This window comes from Mytilus edulis, chromosome 1 (assembly GCF_963676685.1).
Source record: "Mytilus edulis chromosome 1, xbMytEdul2.2, whole genome shotgun sequence".
Classification (NCBI taxonomy): domain Eukaryota; kingdom Metazoa; phylum Mollusca; class Bivalvia; order Mytilida; family Mytilidae; genus Mytilus; species Mytilus edulis.
Genome location: NC_092344.1, coordinates 31,123,376 through 31,137,573, shown reverse-complemented (window position 1 = coordinate 31,137,573; position 14,198 = coordinate 31,123,376). Strand labels below are relative to the sequence as shown.

General features: G+C 33.1%; 1 protein-coding gene across 1 annotated transcript; it reads left to right on the top strand.

Annotated features, from left to right (window-relative positions):
- The first annotated feature begins 6,058 nt into the window (after positions 1-6,058).
- Positions 6,059-13,696, top strand: LOC139529357 (multiple epidermal growth factor-like domains protein 10). Its single transcript, XM_071325479.1, has 7 exons — positions 6,059-6,311; positions 7,101-7,316; positions 8,015-8,152; positions 9,115-9,282; positions 9,985-10,096; positions 10,929-11,233; positions 13,045-13,696. The coding sequence occupies exons 2-7, from the start codon at positions 7,283-7,285 to the stop codon at positions 13,113-13,115; spliced, it is 828 nt and encodes a 275-aa protein (XP_071181580.1). The 5' UTR covers positions 6,059-6,311; positions 7,101-7,282; the 3' UTR covers positions 13,116-13,696.
- The last annotated feature ends 502 nt before the right edge of the window (positions 13,697-14,198 follow it).

Here is a 14,198-nt window from a genome sequence, read left to right as displayed (position 1 = left end):
ATAACCAAATTCAGTCATCTGTATATAATTAAATGTTTCCTTATGTTTTAAGGTGTATATAGTTGCTAAAATTATACCCTTTGGGTAGTGCTCCACAATTAATGGAGGAATATACTAGAAACTGAACTGACTGGAGTGAAAAGTGAATAAAAATGCCTTGGAAGGTAAACTACACCAGGGTCCTCGGTCATGAAACTTAACTCAGAACTTGGAGTACGAAATTAGTGCTCGAAACACCAAATCAAGTATTTTGATTGGTTGATTTTCGAGTCTGAGTACGCAAATGGTGCTCGAAAGTTTTATGACCGCAAGGATAAAATGTTACTTGACTTCAAAATAGTTCACATACTCAATATATTCTCCATTGAGATCGTTCTCGAGAATCGCGGTCATAAACTGAGCAAAGTTTTATGACAGCCAGGCCTGGGTGGACACAGATACATCTGAAGAGTATTTAGTAAACTACACTAAGGGTGAACACAGATTTATTTGAAGGGTATACTACACTAGCCTAGGGGTGAGCACATATGCACCAGAAGGGAAAACAATACCAAAGGTGAACACATACATAGGGTTTAACGCAGATGCATCGAAAGGATTATTAACACTGATCATTGAATGCTAATAGTAAACATAGATTCATTACAAAGATTAATTACACAGAGGTTGCACACCATTATCGTCTGAAGAGTTTTCTACACTAGGGATGAAGACAGGTGCCCCTTCATAGTTAACTACAGTAGGGGTGGAGACAGGTGCCCTGAAGAGTTAGCTACACTAGATGTGAACACAAGTGCTCCGTAAGAGCTAACTACACTAGGGGTGAACACAGATGCCCCTTAAGGGTAAACTACACTAGTTGTGAACACAGATGCACCAGAAAGGTACGTGTACTTCAGTAGGGGTGAATATAAATGCTCATGAAAGGAAAACTATACTAAGGATGAAGACATGCCTCTGGAAGGTACGTTACATAAAGGATGAAACATTATGCTCCTAAAGGGTAAACTACGCTTTAGTTGAACTCAGATGCCCCTAAAGGATAAACTACACTAGTTGTGAACACAGATGCACCAGAAGCTTAAACTACACTAGGGATGAACACAGATGCATTAGAAGAATTAACTACACAAGGGATGAACACAGATGCATTAGAGGAGTTAACTACACTAGTGAAGAACACTGATGCCCCTGAACGGATAAACTACACCAGAGGTGTACACAAATGCATCAGAAAGGTAAATTTTACTACGGCAGAAGCAACTATGTAAAGTCACGTGGAAATTTCAGGGAGGGTTATAATTATATCGGCAATGTGAGTGGTTATTCAATTCTTGGTTTCAAGAATATATAGTATAATACTGTACTAACAAAATCTTTATAAATGCACTTATCTTCTTCTTTTTTTAAATCGATCTTGACATGAATTATTCAAATAAGTTCAATGACAAGCGAAAGTACTAAAATATAATTTTAGCTAATATTATTAGCCATGTAAATAAGGATTTAGTGCGGATTTATAAACATTTAAGTATTTCGTCACAAGAAAAACATGTTTTAAGCCATCCTCGAGCCAGCATCCGTTTAGTCATTGTAAGATAAGGACACAAAAGATTTTTATCTGTTTTACAATGTTGAGAAGATGATTTTTGCCCAGGATTTAATCAAAATTTTATATTTTCATTTATTGTGCTTTTCCAGTGTTTCAACTTCAAGTAAGAAATATTCATTTACATATATGCGTATATTTATTCAAAGTGGCACCTATATGTGGTCAAATGTTTTTGTATTTTACCTGGAAACAAACTGACGCAAATATATGTAAATAAGGTTTACACCTTAAGTGATTCTTTTAAGGACTGAATATCATGATTGTATTCTACGTATTACCAGTTACAGCACAATATTACTGCCGAAGAAATAGCAACTCAAAGGCATTGGGTGTATATATCTACTACTAGTATATACTCAATATGAAGGCGCGGCTGAAATGGAAAGATAACAATTAAGAAGCTGAAATCACCTCTTTTGTCTCTATGTTTTGTTCTCAACCGACCTAAATTGTCAATTACTAGATGTTATTCAATAGAAGAGGCAGAATAAACTGTATATGTTGTATCCTTTATTTCAAGTTGGATTATATGATTATCCATGGACGGTCCCAAACTCTCAATTATTTAGTGAGGAGACACAATGATCTATATAACTGAAAATGAAGTAAAAGGATTAATGCAAGCTTCTTTGCATTCTTCCAAAGAAAAGCAATAAAGGAACACATCTCATTTGAATAAAGGAACCAGTCTCATTAGAATAAAGGAACCTGTCTCATCAGAATAAAGGAACTTGTCTCATCAAAATAAAGGAACCTGTCTCATTAAAATAAAGAACAAGTCTCACGGAATAAAGGAACAAGTCTCATCACAAATAAGGAACAAGTCTCATCAAAATAAAGGAACAAGTCTCATTAGAATAAAGAACAAGTCTCACGGATAAAGTTACAAGTCTCATCAGAATAAAGAAACAAGTATCATTAGAATAAAGAACAAGTCTCACGGAAGAAAGGAACAAGTCTCATCAGAATAAAGGAACCTGTCTCATCAAAATAAAGGAACAAGTCCCATTAGAATAAAGAACAAGTCTCACGGAATAAAGGAACAAGTCTCATCAAAATAAAGGAACAAGTCTCAGTAGAATAAAGAACAAGTCTCACGGAATAAAGGAACAAGTCTCATAAGAATAAAGAACAAGTCTCACGGAATAAAGGAACAAGTCTCATCAGAATAAAGGAACAAGTCTCATCGAAATAAAGGAACAAGTCTCATTAGAATAAAGAACAAGTCTCACGGAATGAAGGAACAAGTCTCACGGAATAAAGGAACAAGTCTCATCAGAATAAAGGAACTAGTCTCATTAGAATAAAGAAACCTGTCTCATCAGAATAAAGGAACAAGTCTCATTAGAATAAAAAACAAGTCTCACGGAATAAAGGAACACGTCTCATCAGAATAAAGGAACCTGTCTCATCAAAATAAAGGAACAAGTCTCATCAAAAATAAGGAACAAGTCTCATCAAAATAAAGGAACAAGTCTCATTAGAATAAAGAACAAGTCTCACGGGATAAAGGAACAAGTCTCATCAGAATAAAGGAACAAGTCTCATCAAAATAAAGGAACAAGTCTCATTAGAATAAAGAAAAAGTCTCACGGAATAAAGGAACAAGTCTCATCAGAATAAAGGAACAAGTCTCATTAGAATAAAGGAACTTGTCTCATTAGAATAAAGGAACAAGTTTCAATAGAAAAAAGGAACAAGTCTTATTTGAATAAAGGAACACTTCTCAATTGAATAAAGGAACAAGTTGGCAAGAAGAGTTTGGTTCCATGAGAATGCCGATTGTTTGTTGAAAATATGTTCTTCAAAGTGAACAATAAGTTGCCATCATGCATCCTGATAATGTCAGTTTAAACATATTTAAACACTTCTACAATGTTCTATATCAACAAATTGTGAATCAGTCGTTAGCTAAATGTTTTTGATAACACGAATTGATATGTTTACATGATTATTTTTTTTTTAAATTTAGCAAAGGATGTAAAGATACAATGGGTAGCAATAACATATACCATTTTACCTGAGTCCCCAAAGGTTACAAGAGGTTTTCAAGAAGTTTTTGACACTTTTGAACTGTAAATAACTATTTTTGTATGCAATCTATATATTTACACACCTAATTGACTGATTAAATTTATCTCGGGAATATAAAATATTAACATTTATATATTTTTCGATATTCATTAGCAATTCCATGCGCTTCAGTGATAGTTGCAATCAAAATTTTGTTAAAATCAGAATTGCTAATTTCCGTTTCTGTCACGTAGAATTTGTATTACCAGAATAATGACTTGATTGCAAGTGTTACTGTCCATATATTTCACATCGATGACTTGACTGTGGTTCTTCTACAGTTTTTTGTTATAACTCTGATCGTTTGAAGAGCAGTTGGATTTGATGAAACCACTGCAATTTGTTCATAGCTTTGAATGAACTACATTTATGTCGTGTAATAGTTGCGATTTTGTTCATGTTATAACAGTACATAAATATTGTACATGTATAACTTGTACAATGCAAAAATACAATTTATAACATGTACAAAAGTACCATGTAAAAAATGCATGTGGCTTAAATTAAATGGTTTGAACTTGTGCAAAATTTTAAAATGAAATAACTTGAATAAAGCAGAAAATATATTTGAAATTGATGAATAATTATGAACAATAATCAAAAGCGCATAACTTTTTTCCTAAGATCATAGTGATCATAACAATTTATGTTTTATTGATTCACAGATTATGTTGGCATAATGCGTTTTCAGGTCATTGCATGTTTTATGCAGTCCAACATGGCGAGCCTCGCCTCTTAAATTTGAAAATTTAACTGTCTCGAGTTGATAAATATCGTATCACGCTCAATGCAGTGGTAGAACCTATACATATATACATATATAGAGATTGACAGTATCATTAGCAATTAATTCATTAAAAAAAATTCTTTAAAAAGCGTTAATACCGCTGTTTTTGGCATGACGCGCGTTATTATATAAACAGTCACTATGTGCCCATGGTTAACGCTTAAACAACCATGCATATATGGGCGTTTTTCAATAAAAGCGTAACTTTCAGACCTAAACAAAATTGAAAATCAACTTGTCTAAAATTTAATTTCAAGGGTTATTTTGAATACCTCTATTATAGACCTGTTTGTAAACAAAAAGTGCAATCTTAAATATTCTTTAAAATAATATTATTTTCATAATTTATTGTACTGTTTCGTAGGGGACTTTTGTCCCCTACGAAACTTCTTCTAAACACACATATTGTTTGCAATGTTAAGTGTTTCCTATAGACATTCCAGTTTGTTTACTTTAAATACTAGAAAAATCTCATTTTTTTTTCTGAATTGGAAAACCATTTTTATCGTTAAAGATTAGACAGTACTTCACATATGAAGGTACACCTCATGTTACGTAGTGGACATTTTGATGCGTTACGTAGTGGACAAAACCGTTTCGTAGTGGACAAAACCGTTTCGCAGTGGACAAAAAGTTTCGTAGTTGACATCAACCCTATTATATGTTAATAGAAACATAATAAAAACTACATGAAACTAACCCTTGTTATTTGTTTTGCACGAATATAATTGAAAAAAGATTAAAAAAAAGACTGCATGGTAGTGGTAGTGTCCACTACGAAACGTTTTTCTCCCATCCTTTTTTGTAGGGGACCGTTTCGTAGGGGACATATTCGCATGTTTTATTTTTCCCCCACAATCCCTATATTGCAATAGTAACAAGACTGATTGTATTCATCAAAGCATTTTTTAAGCTGTACACTGATATTTTTTTCATAATTTTAAAACCAGATACTGAAGGCGATTTGACCCGTTTCGTAGTGGACATTAACAAAAATACGGTATCACTCTGGTCCATATGATGTGCTCAATTTTTCTTACCAACAATTTAAATGCCGTTATAAAAGCATCACTTCTTTTGTAAGACCCTAATGTTTATATCTCTTGCAAACAAAAATTACATTGATTTTATAAAAATGTTTATTGGCAAATTTTAATGACTTCGTTTCGTAGTGGACATTTTGTGTGTCACCTTCTGAAATTAAAAATCCTATATTGAAAGCTGTTTAATAAAATATGTAATTGTTGGCTCTGAACATACTTTTGAATTATTAAAGAACTTATGTAAAGTAAAAATAACATTTATTTCTTCATTTTTTTACGACATTTTAGAGTATGAATGTTGAACAGGCGGTCTAGGGACATGCCATTTTGGTTGTTTTGGACCATTCAGGAGTCAATATCTTATCAATCCCTCTAAAAAATAAACTGTTTCTTTGCTGAAAAATGTTAAATCTAATTCAATGTACTGACTGCACAAAAAATTACTTGCAAAGATCAAACATTTTTTTTTTAAGTGGCTGGGACAAGAAAATACGTTTTTATTGAAAAACGCCCATATATATAATGATTTAAGAATTACTCAATCTTGTAATTTAAACTTATTTTTTTTTAAACTGGAAGCATGATTTAATATTATGATTTATTTTAGTAAATCTAGCCGAAGGTGGAGATACTAGGCAAAGTTCAACACTCAAAGGAAATGATAGTGGATTGGCTGTAGACGGTATATACACGACATGTGCGAGTACAAACCAACAAAGAGAAAACAGTCTGTTTTGGCAACTGACCCTTACTGAGAACTCAATCGTCACACACATACGTTATGCTTACTACTATGGTGAGTTCAGATAGTGAATCAGGGACAGATTTAGGATTTTAAGACGCAGGCATTTTTCTCAGAAAACAAATTCCATATACACCATAATATACGGATATATAGGGGGAAACATTCTGAGACAAGTGCCTGTGTTTTAAGAAAGGGGAATAATTCCAGAAATTTGGAATACGAGAAGTTAAACATGTACATAAAAACTTTTGGACGATTTTTTGCTAAAAAAAAAATTATATCGTGGAAAACTGGAAATCTTATTATTTTTTGGTGACAAAAAGAGTGGATATATTCCCTCTACGACCCTGCATCCCACACCGTGAATTCTATTTTATAAACAAAATGTTTACAAAACAGTCAACTGCAAACAAGCTAAACAAAGATCATCTTTAAAGAACACACAATTGATAATTTGTAACATCGGGTTGCTGTATTATTGATTTAATCTTCAATAGAATAAAACAAAAACTCACTGTAAATTCTTTGGAATAAGAACGTTGCAGATGATAAATATGCATGCAAATGATCAAATGTCACCAATATGTAAGCTAGCATAACGAACTAGTAATCATTTGTGGAAAAAAATAATTAAAAAAAATATCAAGATTTAAAGAGTATTGTTTTCATTACTTCAGATAAGAGCAAGAATACATTCAATAAGAAACACTATGTATTTCGGAATTTTTACCAAAAAATTAAATAAACACAAACAAAAAAGGGTCACTTCAAGCGCCTTTTGTTACAACTGCCGCATATTATTAAGATACATGTACAACAGTGCTTTTCGTTCAAATTCAGATGATCAAGATGTCAAGTATTTACTCAATACCAGAATATATGTATCCAGCTCGAAGGGACTGAATTCTGGACAGCTGTGTTATACGGAAAACAGAAATCCAGATGACATTGATCCATTTCAAACCAAAGTATATTGTTTTACACAAGGAAAATATGTCACGTATTTTAATCCAGATCGTCGTATGAACATCAAACTGTGTGAGGTAGAAGTATTTGGTAAGTTGAGATATTTAAGGGGGCGACTAATTGATATTCTGGAGATGGGGACAGGAGACTTTTTTTGGCTGATTTTTTATTCGTTTTCATTAGTTGCTAAGCATGCTGATTATTTTCCGCAGAATATTCGTTTTTGTCCTGTCTTGTGTAGTAAGGTTATCTATTTCCAGCTCTTACCAGGCCAGGCTATTCATCTTCAAAATCATTCTCCCCACAAAACACGAAATGATAACCTCCTCTATAGATAATAACAAAAGCTCAAGTGAAATTGTCAGTTAAATAGTTCGAAATCCATTAAATCATAAAGGACATCAATACCTTTAGCTTACATTCTATTTTTAAAATATTTTGGTATGGTATTTGACAAGGCTTTGGAAAAGAGACGCGCTGATTTTAGCTGAAAAAGAAAATGACAATATTTCAGAATGTTACATTGTTTGTGAATTGATTTAATGATTTTCCTTTTTATCTGTCAGCGCAAGATGAGAGTACTTGGGTACATGTATGTATATGTGTATATCCAAATTCCCCCGAAAAAAAGTCAACAAAAAAATCATTTTAGGATATACTAGTATTTGATTTTTTTTTAAGGAAATTGAAATCTGACAAAAACGATGCGTAATTCTATGTTCTAGAAAAAGTTGCAATTTTAAAATTTGAGCGCAAATCGTAACTTATCTGAATTTGTTTACTTACAGGTTGTCCGATTGGTCGATATGGAGATAAATGTTCCGAAAGTTGCAGTTCTAACTGCCTGACTCAACCTTGTGAACCAGATTTTGGACGATGTACTGATGGATGTAAATCAGGATTTTCAGGAGAGAGGTGTACATCTCGTATGTTATGAAATTGTTATTGTAAGAGTACCAAACTATCTACAATGAAAAATGTATATCAGGCACCATTTAAACATACTTTTAAAATGACTATTGTATTATCAGTATGACATTGTAGTATGACATCATCGGAAATATGAAAAAAAAACAATCTCATGATAACAACATTATAACCAAATATACTCCGGAATTTGTTAAGCAGTTCCTGCTCCAATGGTAACACACGTTGTTACTAAGTTTAATTTAATTTGCAGCATCTGACAATGTCTAAAAGATTAAGTGTTTTACTCACCTAGTCCATGATGTTGCAATAACACTCTCAACAGCAGATAAACGGTTAAATGACTATAGGCATTTACCTGAACAATGGAAACAAAATGTAACGGCTGCATGGGCTCTTGGTGATACATAAGGTTGCTAGGGATTCAAGCTGGAAGTTCATCAGGCTACCAATTTCTTGGTTATCTCGTCAATATTTTTCAAATGATTATATCAAATATTTGACAAAGACAAAATTCGTATCCTTTATGTTAATTGTACTAAAGATACCGGTATGTACAGAAATTAAATAACATTCTCCTTCATATATTTTATTTAGTTTATAGTATATAAAGTAAAGTGGGCTCGATATAGTAATGCCTATAACACTGCTGTGTTAACAGAATATTTCTTTATACATATCTGGGTGACCTGTTGCAGTGCTTTAATATCTTCCTATATTCAATATACCCACATTTCTCCTGGCAGTCTAAATTTCTCAAACCTTAATCCCGACCACTTCTATACAGAACCTACCTATTGTATTTATTGTTAATGTGTTTTCGTCCTGAATATACATGAAATATTTGCCACTGGACGTTAAGCAATCAATAAGCAATAAATCTCTAAATATCTGAATGTAAACGCATCCCCATCATTCTGTTGATCTACCAATTAATAACAAATGCACCGTCTTCTTATAGAGTGTGGGATTGGGTTTTACGGACCAAACTGTGTATTGGCATGCAGTATGACCTGTCTAAACAATGAATGTGACCGTGTAAATGGAACATGTGAAAATTGTGAAGATGGATTTGTTGGTGCAATGTGTGATTTTATGGGACCATCTACAGATTCGTCTATATTAATAGGTTTGTATGAATAATATTATATGTCTTCTTGTCTTCTCTTTTTATTGTGTTTTAACGCATCACCTACTTTGTCTCATTTTTGCAAAAAGAAATATGTAATGCATATATAGTTATTTTCGTTCACTTCAAAGATTTTATTGGTTAAGCATTGAAACAAAGGAATTGGATAAAGGCTCAGCCTATATAAATCATTTCCCATACAAAATGGATAGAATAATATATGACTTTTACATACATAACGTTAATTCATACATCATATAGTTAATAAACTCATCATAGATACCAGGATTACATTTTGTATGTATGCCAGACGCGCTTTTCATCTACAATAGACTCATCAATGACGCTCGAATCCAAAAAAGTTATAAAAAAAATAAAAAAAAAATTAAAAAAAATGTCAAGTAAAGTACGAAGTTGAGGAGCACTGAGCTTAGTATCACAGTGAGATGATTATTTCATCCATTCTTTAAAAAAATGTGCCAACCTGCATAAGCGCAGTATATAATTCGTTAATAGATTACATTCCCAATACTCTTTTCGATCGACCCACTTAACAAAACATACCTATTTGTTTATTGCTATGCGATCTTATGTCTGTTCTCGCCCGAAATGTGTACGATGTATTTGCCACTGGACGTTCAGGTAGCAATTTACAAAATGTCAAAATGATAACTGTATACAATTAATATGGATACATTTCAGATTCGTATACAGATAATGCATCAGAAACGAAGTACTGGATAGTCATCATAATTCTGGCATTGGCACTGATACTACTTGTTATTGTAATTGCTTATTTCAAGTGTGGGTCAAGGTAAATCTTATCATCACATAGTTTATATCGTCAATGTGTGTGTTTGTGGGGGGGGGGGGGGGTGTCTATATATGTTAATGTCAGCAATACATGTTTGCACTGGTGAAAGACAAGTCAAACCATAGAAAGTTTGTGTCTAGCACAATTCATTACATGATTTGTGTTGGTGAAAGACAAAAACACACACTAAAAACACAAAAAAAAACCAAGAAAGTTTCTGCTCGGATCAATGTTTTTGCAATATTAAGTGGTTTATACTCGAGAGTGAATGCCTGCAAATCATCAAAAGTATGTGTTTAGATCATTGTGAGTCGTAAAGTTGTAATAATGATACAAAAACAAAGACAAAAGGATCCACCAGAGTATAAAATAACATTGATTGAAACAATACATTTGTATAAGGTTACCGTTCGGCCTTCGACAATTATCAAAAATCATACGTATTTTGCGTTATTTTTGTCATGTTATATCAAAAAACAAGAACGACTGATTATTTTAAGTTGTAACTGTAAGACTTTTAAATATTCGTTAAAAAATGATTCTCCAGTGGATGAGGCACACTAGAGAGAATATTTTCCACACGTATCAGAGAAAAAAGATTTAGAAAACATTTTTTTAACGCATAACGTGCGTAAGCAGAAAATCTTGATAACTCAAAATTTAGTTATCTTTTCGCACTTATTAAAACTCGATGTTTCGGGAGAGGTGCGAGTAACCTCTAGTTAGGGATTGAAGTCAATTCATGGCGGCTTTATACGTTTCCTGCACGTGACCATTGTGTAATTTGGTGAAAAAAGATATGTTCTTTCATTTATGTTTGCTTTTATTGCAGAATAACTAGAGTGAAGAAAGAAAATATTAAATCAAAGTTAAGCCACGTGTCTTACGAAAACTCTCCTCGTCTTTCCCCGCCACAAAACAACGCGGTAGATTACGATTCAGTCCAGTACGAAACATTCCAGGAAAAGGATAATAGAAAATCAGATGTGTATGACTTACCTGTGACGAGAACGCCATCACAGCAGGTTGTCAATGGAACAGCAATAACTAAAACAGGCTTTCTCAATAGTAAACAGGGGGTCAACAAACCAATGAAACCTAAAAAGCCTATCAAACCTCCAAAGAAATTAGTTAAAGGTATGCTCATCTGAATATATAGAATTAGTAAAAGAAATATAACAGTTGAAATTGCAATATTCTCACATTTTTTAAGATAAAAATTTTATTATTTCAACTACATTTTTCATTGAATTGCGTTTTAAAGGTCATTTGTTGTCTCGTTAAAAAAGGATAAGTCCATCTTTTTCTAAGAAATCATCAGAGACGAACAACAATATTAATTCAACATAACCATATATAGTTAAGACCCCCCCCCCCCCCCAAAAAAAAAAAAAAAAACAGTACACACAGAACCATGGATGTGTTATACCAAAATTGAATTTATTGAACTTGTAGTAAGAGCAAATAGTTTATTTGTTATTCTTTCTCAATAGGTTATAGTTGCACCTTGAAATACAAATGTAGTACCCATATCAGATTATTTAACTGGCTTGTATTAACAATTTTGCCAATAACCAAGGTTTTATCATGTAAAGATTGTCATGTTTTGTGTTTTAAATCGAGATTTAAAAATTGATATCTATTGTATATTGCCTTATATTACACTTCGTAGAAATTTTTCACTTATAAACGCATGTGTCAAGACATAACTTAAAAAAATCCTATTTAGAAGATAACGTTGTACTCAGTGTACACAGTCAAAAGACGAAGAGATGTTTGTCCTGCTTCTGTTTCAAATTCGAAAGTCTGTAGACTAAAAAAAGAGAAATTTGAATATTTTAGAGTCTACAATTTTATGCAATAAGTACTCGTCAGCTTCAGTTAATAAAATGAGAAGTGAAATGGGTAATGTGTCAAAGAGTCAACAACCTGACCAAGGAACTGACAACAGCCGAAGGCCACCAATGGGTCTTCAATGCAGTATGAACTCCCGCATCCGGAGGCGTGCTTCAGCTGGCCCCTAAACAAAAATATATACTAGTTCAGTGACAATGGACGTCATACTAAACTCCGAAATATACACAAGATACTAAAAAATCATACAAGACTAACAAAGGCCAGAGGCTCCTGACTTGGGACAGGCGCAAAAATGCGGCGGAGTAAACTATTTTTTTGAGATCTCAACCTAACCATTATACCTCTAGCCAATGTAGAAAAAACAAGCACAACACAATACGCGCAGTAAAACTCAGTTCAAAAGAAGTCTGATTCCGATGTCAGAATAGGTAACAAAAGAAACTCAACAAAATGACAATGATAAATAAATTAACAAAGGACTACTAGCAGTTACTGACATGCCAGCTCCAGACCCCAATTAAACTGATTTTATCATATGATTATCAAGTAAAATCCTTCTCGATAGGGGTTAAGTATTATACCATCATACAATATAGGAGAGGAACATACCCCGTATCATACCAACAACTGGGTTTAGAATAAATGTGTTTATTTCCGATGCAAAGATGTAAAGTAAATGGGGAATGTGTCAAAGCGACAACAACCCGACCATAGAGCAGACAACAGCCGAAGGCCATCAATGGGTCTTCAATGAAGCGAGAAACTCCCGCACCCGTCGGCGTCCTTCAGCTGGCCCCTTAAAGATATGTATACTAGTACAGTGATAATGGACGTCATACTAAACTCCGATTTATACACAAGAAACTAAAATTAAAAATCATACAAGACTAACAAAGGCCAGAGGCTCCTTACTTGGATAGGCGAAAAATTGCGGCGGGGTTAAACATGTTTATGAGATATCAACCCTCCCCCTATACCTCTAGCCAATGTAGAAAAGTAAATATTCCGAAAGCATTTATGGTTGGAGTTTTATAGAGACAAATATCTGATTTATTTCTAAACTTTTTGTTTTTTGCTTTTATCTTTTCCAGAATTAAGCAGTGCATATGAGGGTTTGCAGAGTACAGAACACAAACATTTTTACGATTCTTTGAATCAGTGACTTATATTCATATATACATGGTCAATTTAATACAGACCCTTATTTTTTTTTATTTATGTAGAGAAAAGATTTCAAATAATTAGTGATATTTTCAACAAAGCAAAAACAATGAATCTGTTCGACGATTTCTTTTGAATCGCTGCTGTGTTGGTATGTTTTGGATGCAAACACTTGGTTTTTTTTATAAAGTAAGTTACTGGTGTGACATTTTTGCTGATCATAGCTTCATACATGTGTGTGTTATCATCTCTAGAACAGTGACATCAGTATGGAGAGAAACTGGTGCGATAGATAATTTTCTACAATATGTAATGTTTATTTGTTTTAAAAGATGAACTGCTAATGATGAGAAGTATAAGTGTTGTTTTGGTAGAATTTTTTTCTTATTTCTCTGCAACTGTCAAACAAACTTTATTGTTCGAAAGGAAGTTTGTTTGACCTCTAATAAAGGCTACAGTAGTCATACTGCTGTTCGAACAAAGTTCTTTTCCTCGAAATGTATGATATATTTGTTTATGACAAACTTTATCCCAATGTTTGCTGCACATCAAGCACGAAATAAAGACATTTTTGAACAGGTATTAACATTTACCAATACTTTTGGTTCACTTCCAATCAGAATAAAGTAAATATTTTTTGTTAGCAAATTGCTGTAATAGATCAATTGCATAGATATAAATTATCTGAAAATGTGGTGTAAATCTATTACGAAAAAGAGCACATTTCTAAATTACACGACGTCATAATATAACATAATCAACCGGTCGCTTTCCAGGTTCCTCATACTATAGTTACATCATCCATAATATTTATCGTATAAGCGTTGCTGGAATGAACATGACTTTCGAGTACTAATCTAGTCAGATTTTTTGTTTAAAAACAATTGCTAGGTAGGCTGTCGTTAAATGGAGAAAATATTGAAATGTAAGTCAGTACTAGTCATGAATACATCAGTACCAAAATGTATACAGTATTTCAGACCACACAAACCCAACCTTTAACAGCTTCGACTCAACTAACGTACAAAGACAAACGACAATATGAGCAGCACTTTCAGTATAATTGAATGACTTGGTAGAAATA

Bases quoted from the DNA above. Each gene is read 5' to 3' on its own strand.
- LOC139529357 (XM_071325479.1), top strand. From the start codon at position 7,283: ATGAACATCAAACTGTGTGAGGTAGAAGTATTTG. The intron at 10,097-10,928 runs GTAAATCTTATC...CTTTTATTGCAG, and splicing joins TATTTCAAGTGTGGGTCAAG to AATAACTAGAGTGAAGAAAG. The intron at 11,234-13,044 runs GTATGCTCATCT...TATCTTTTCCAG, and splicing joins TCCAAAGAAATTAGTTAAAG to AATTAAGCAGTGCATATGAG.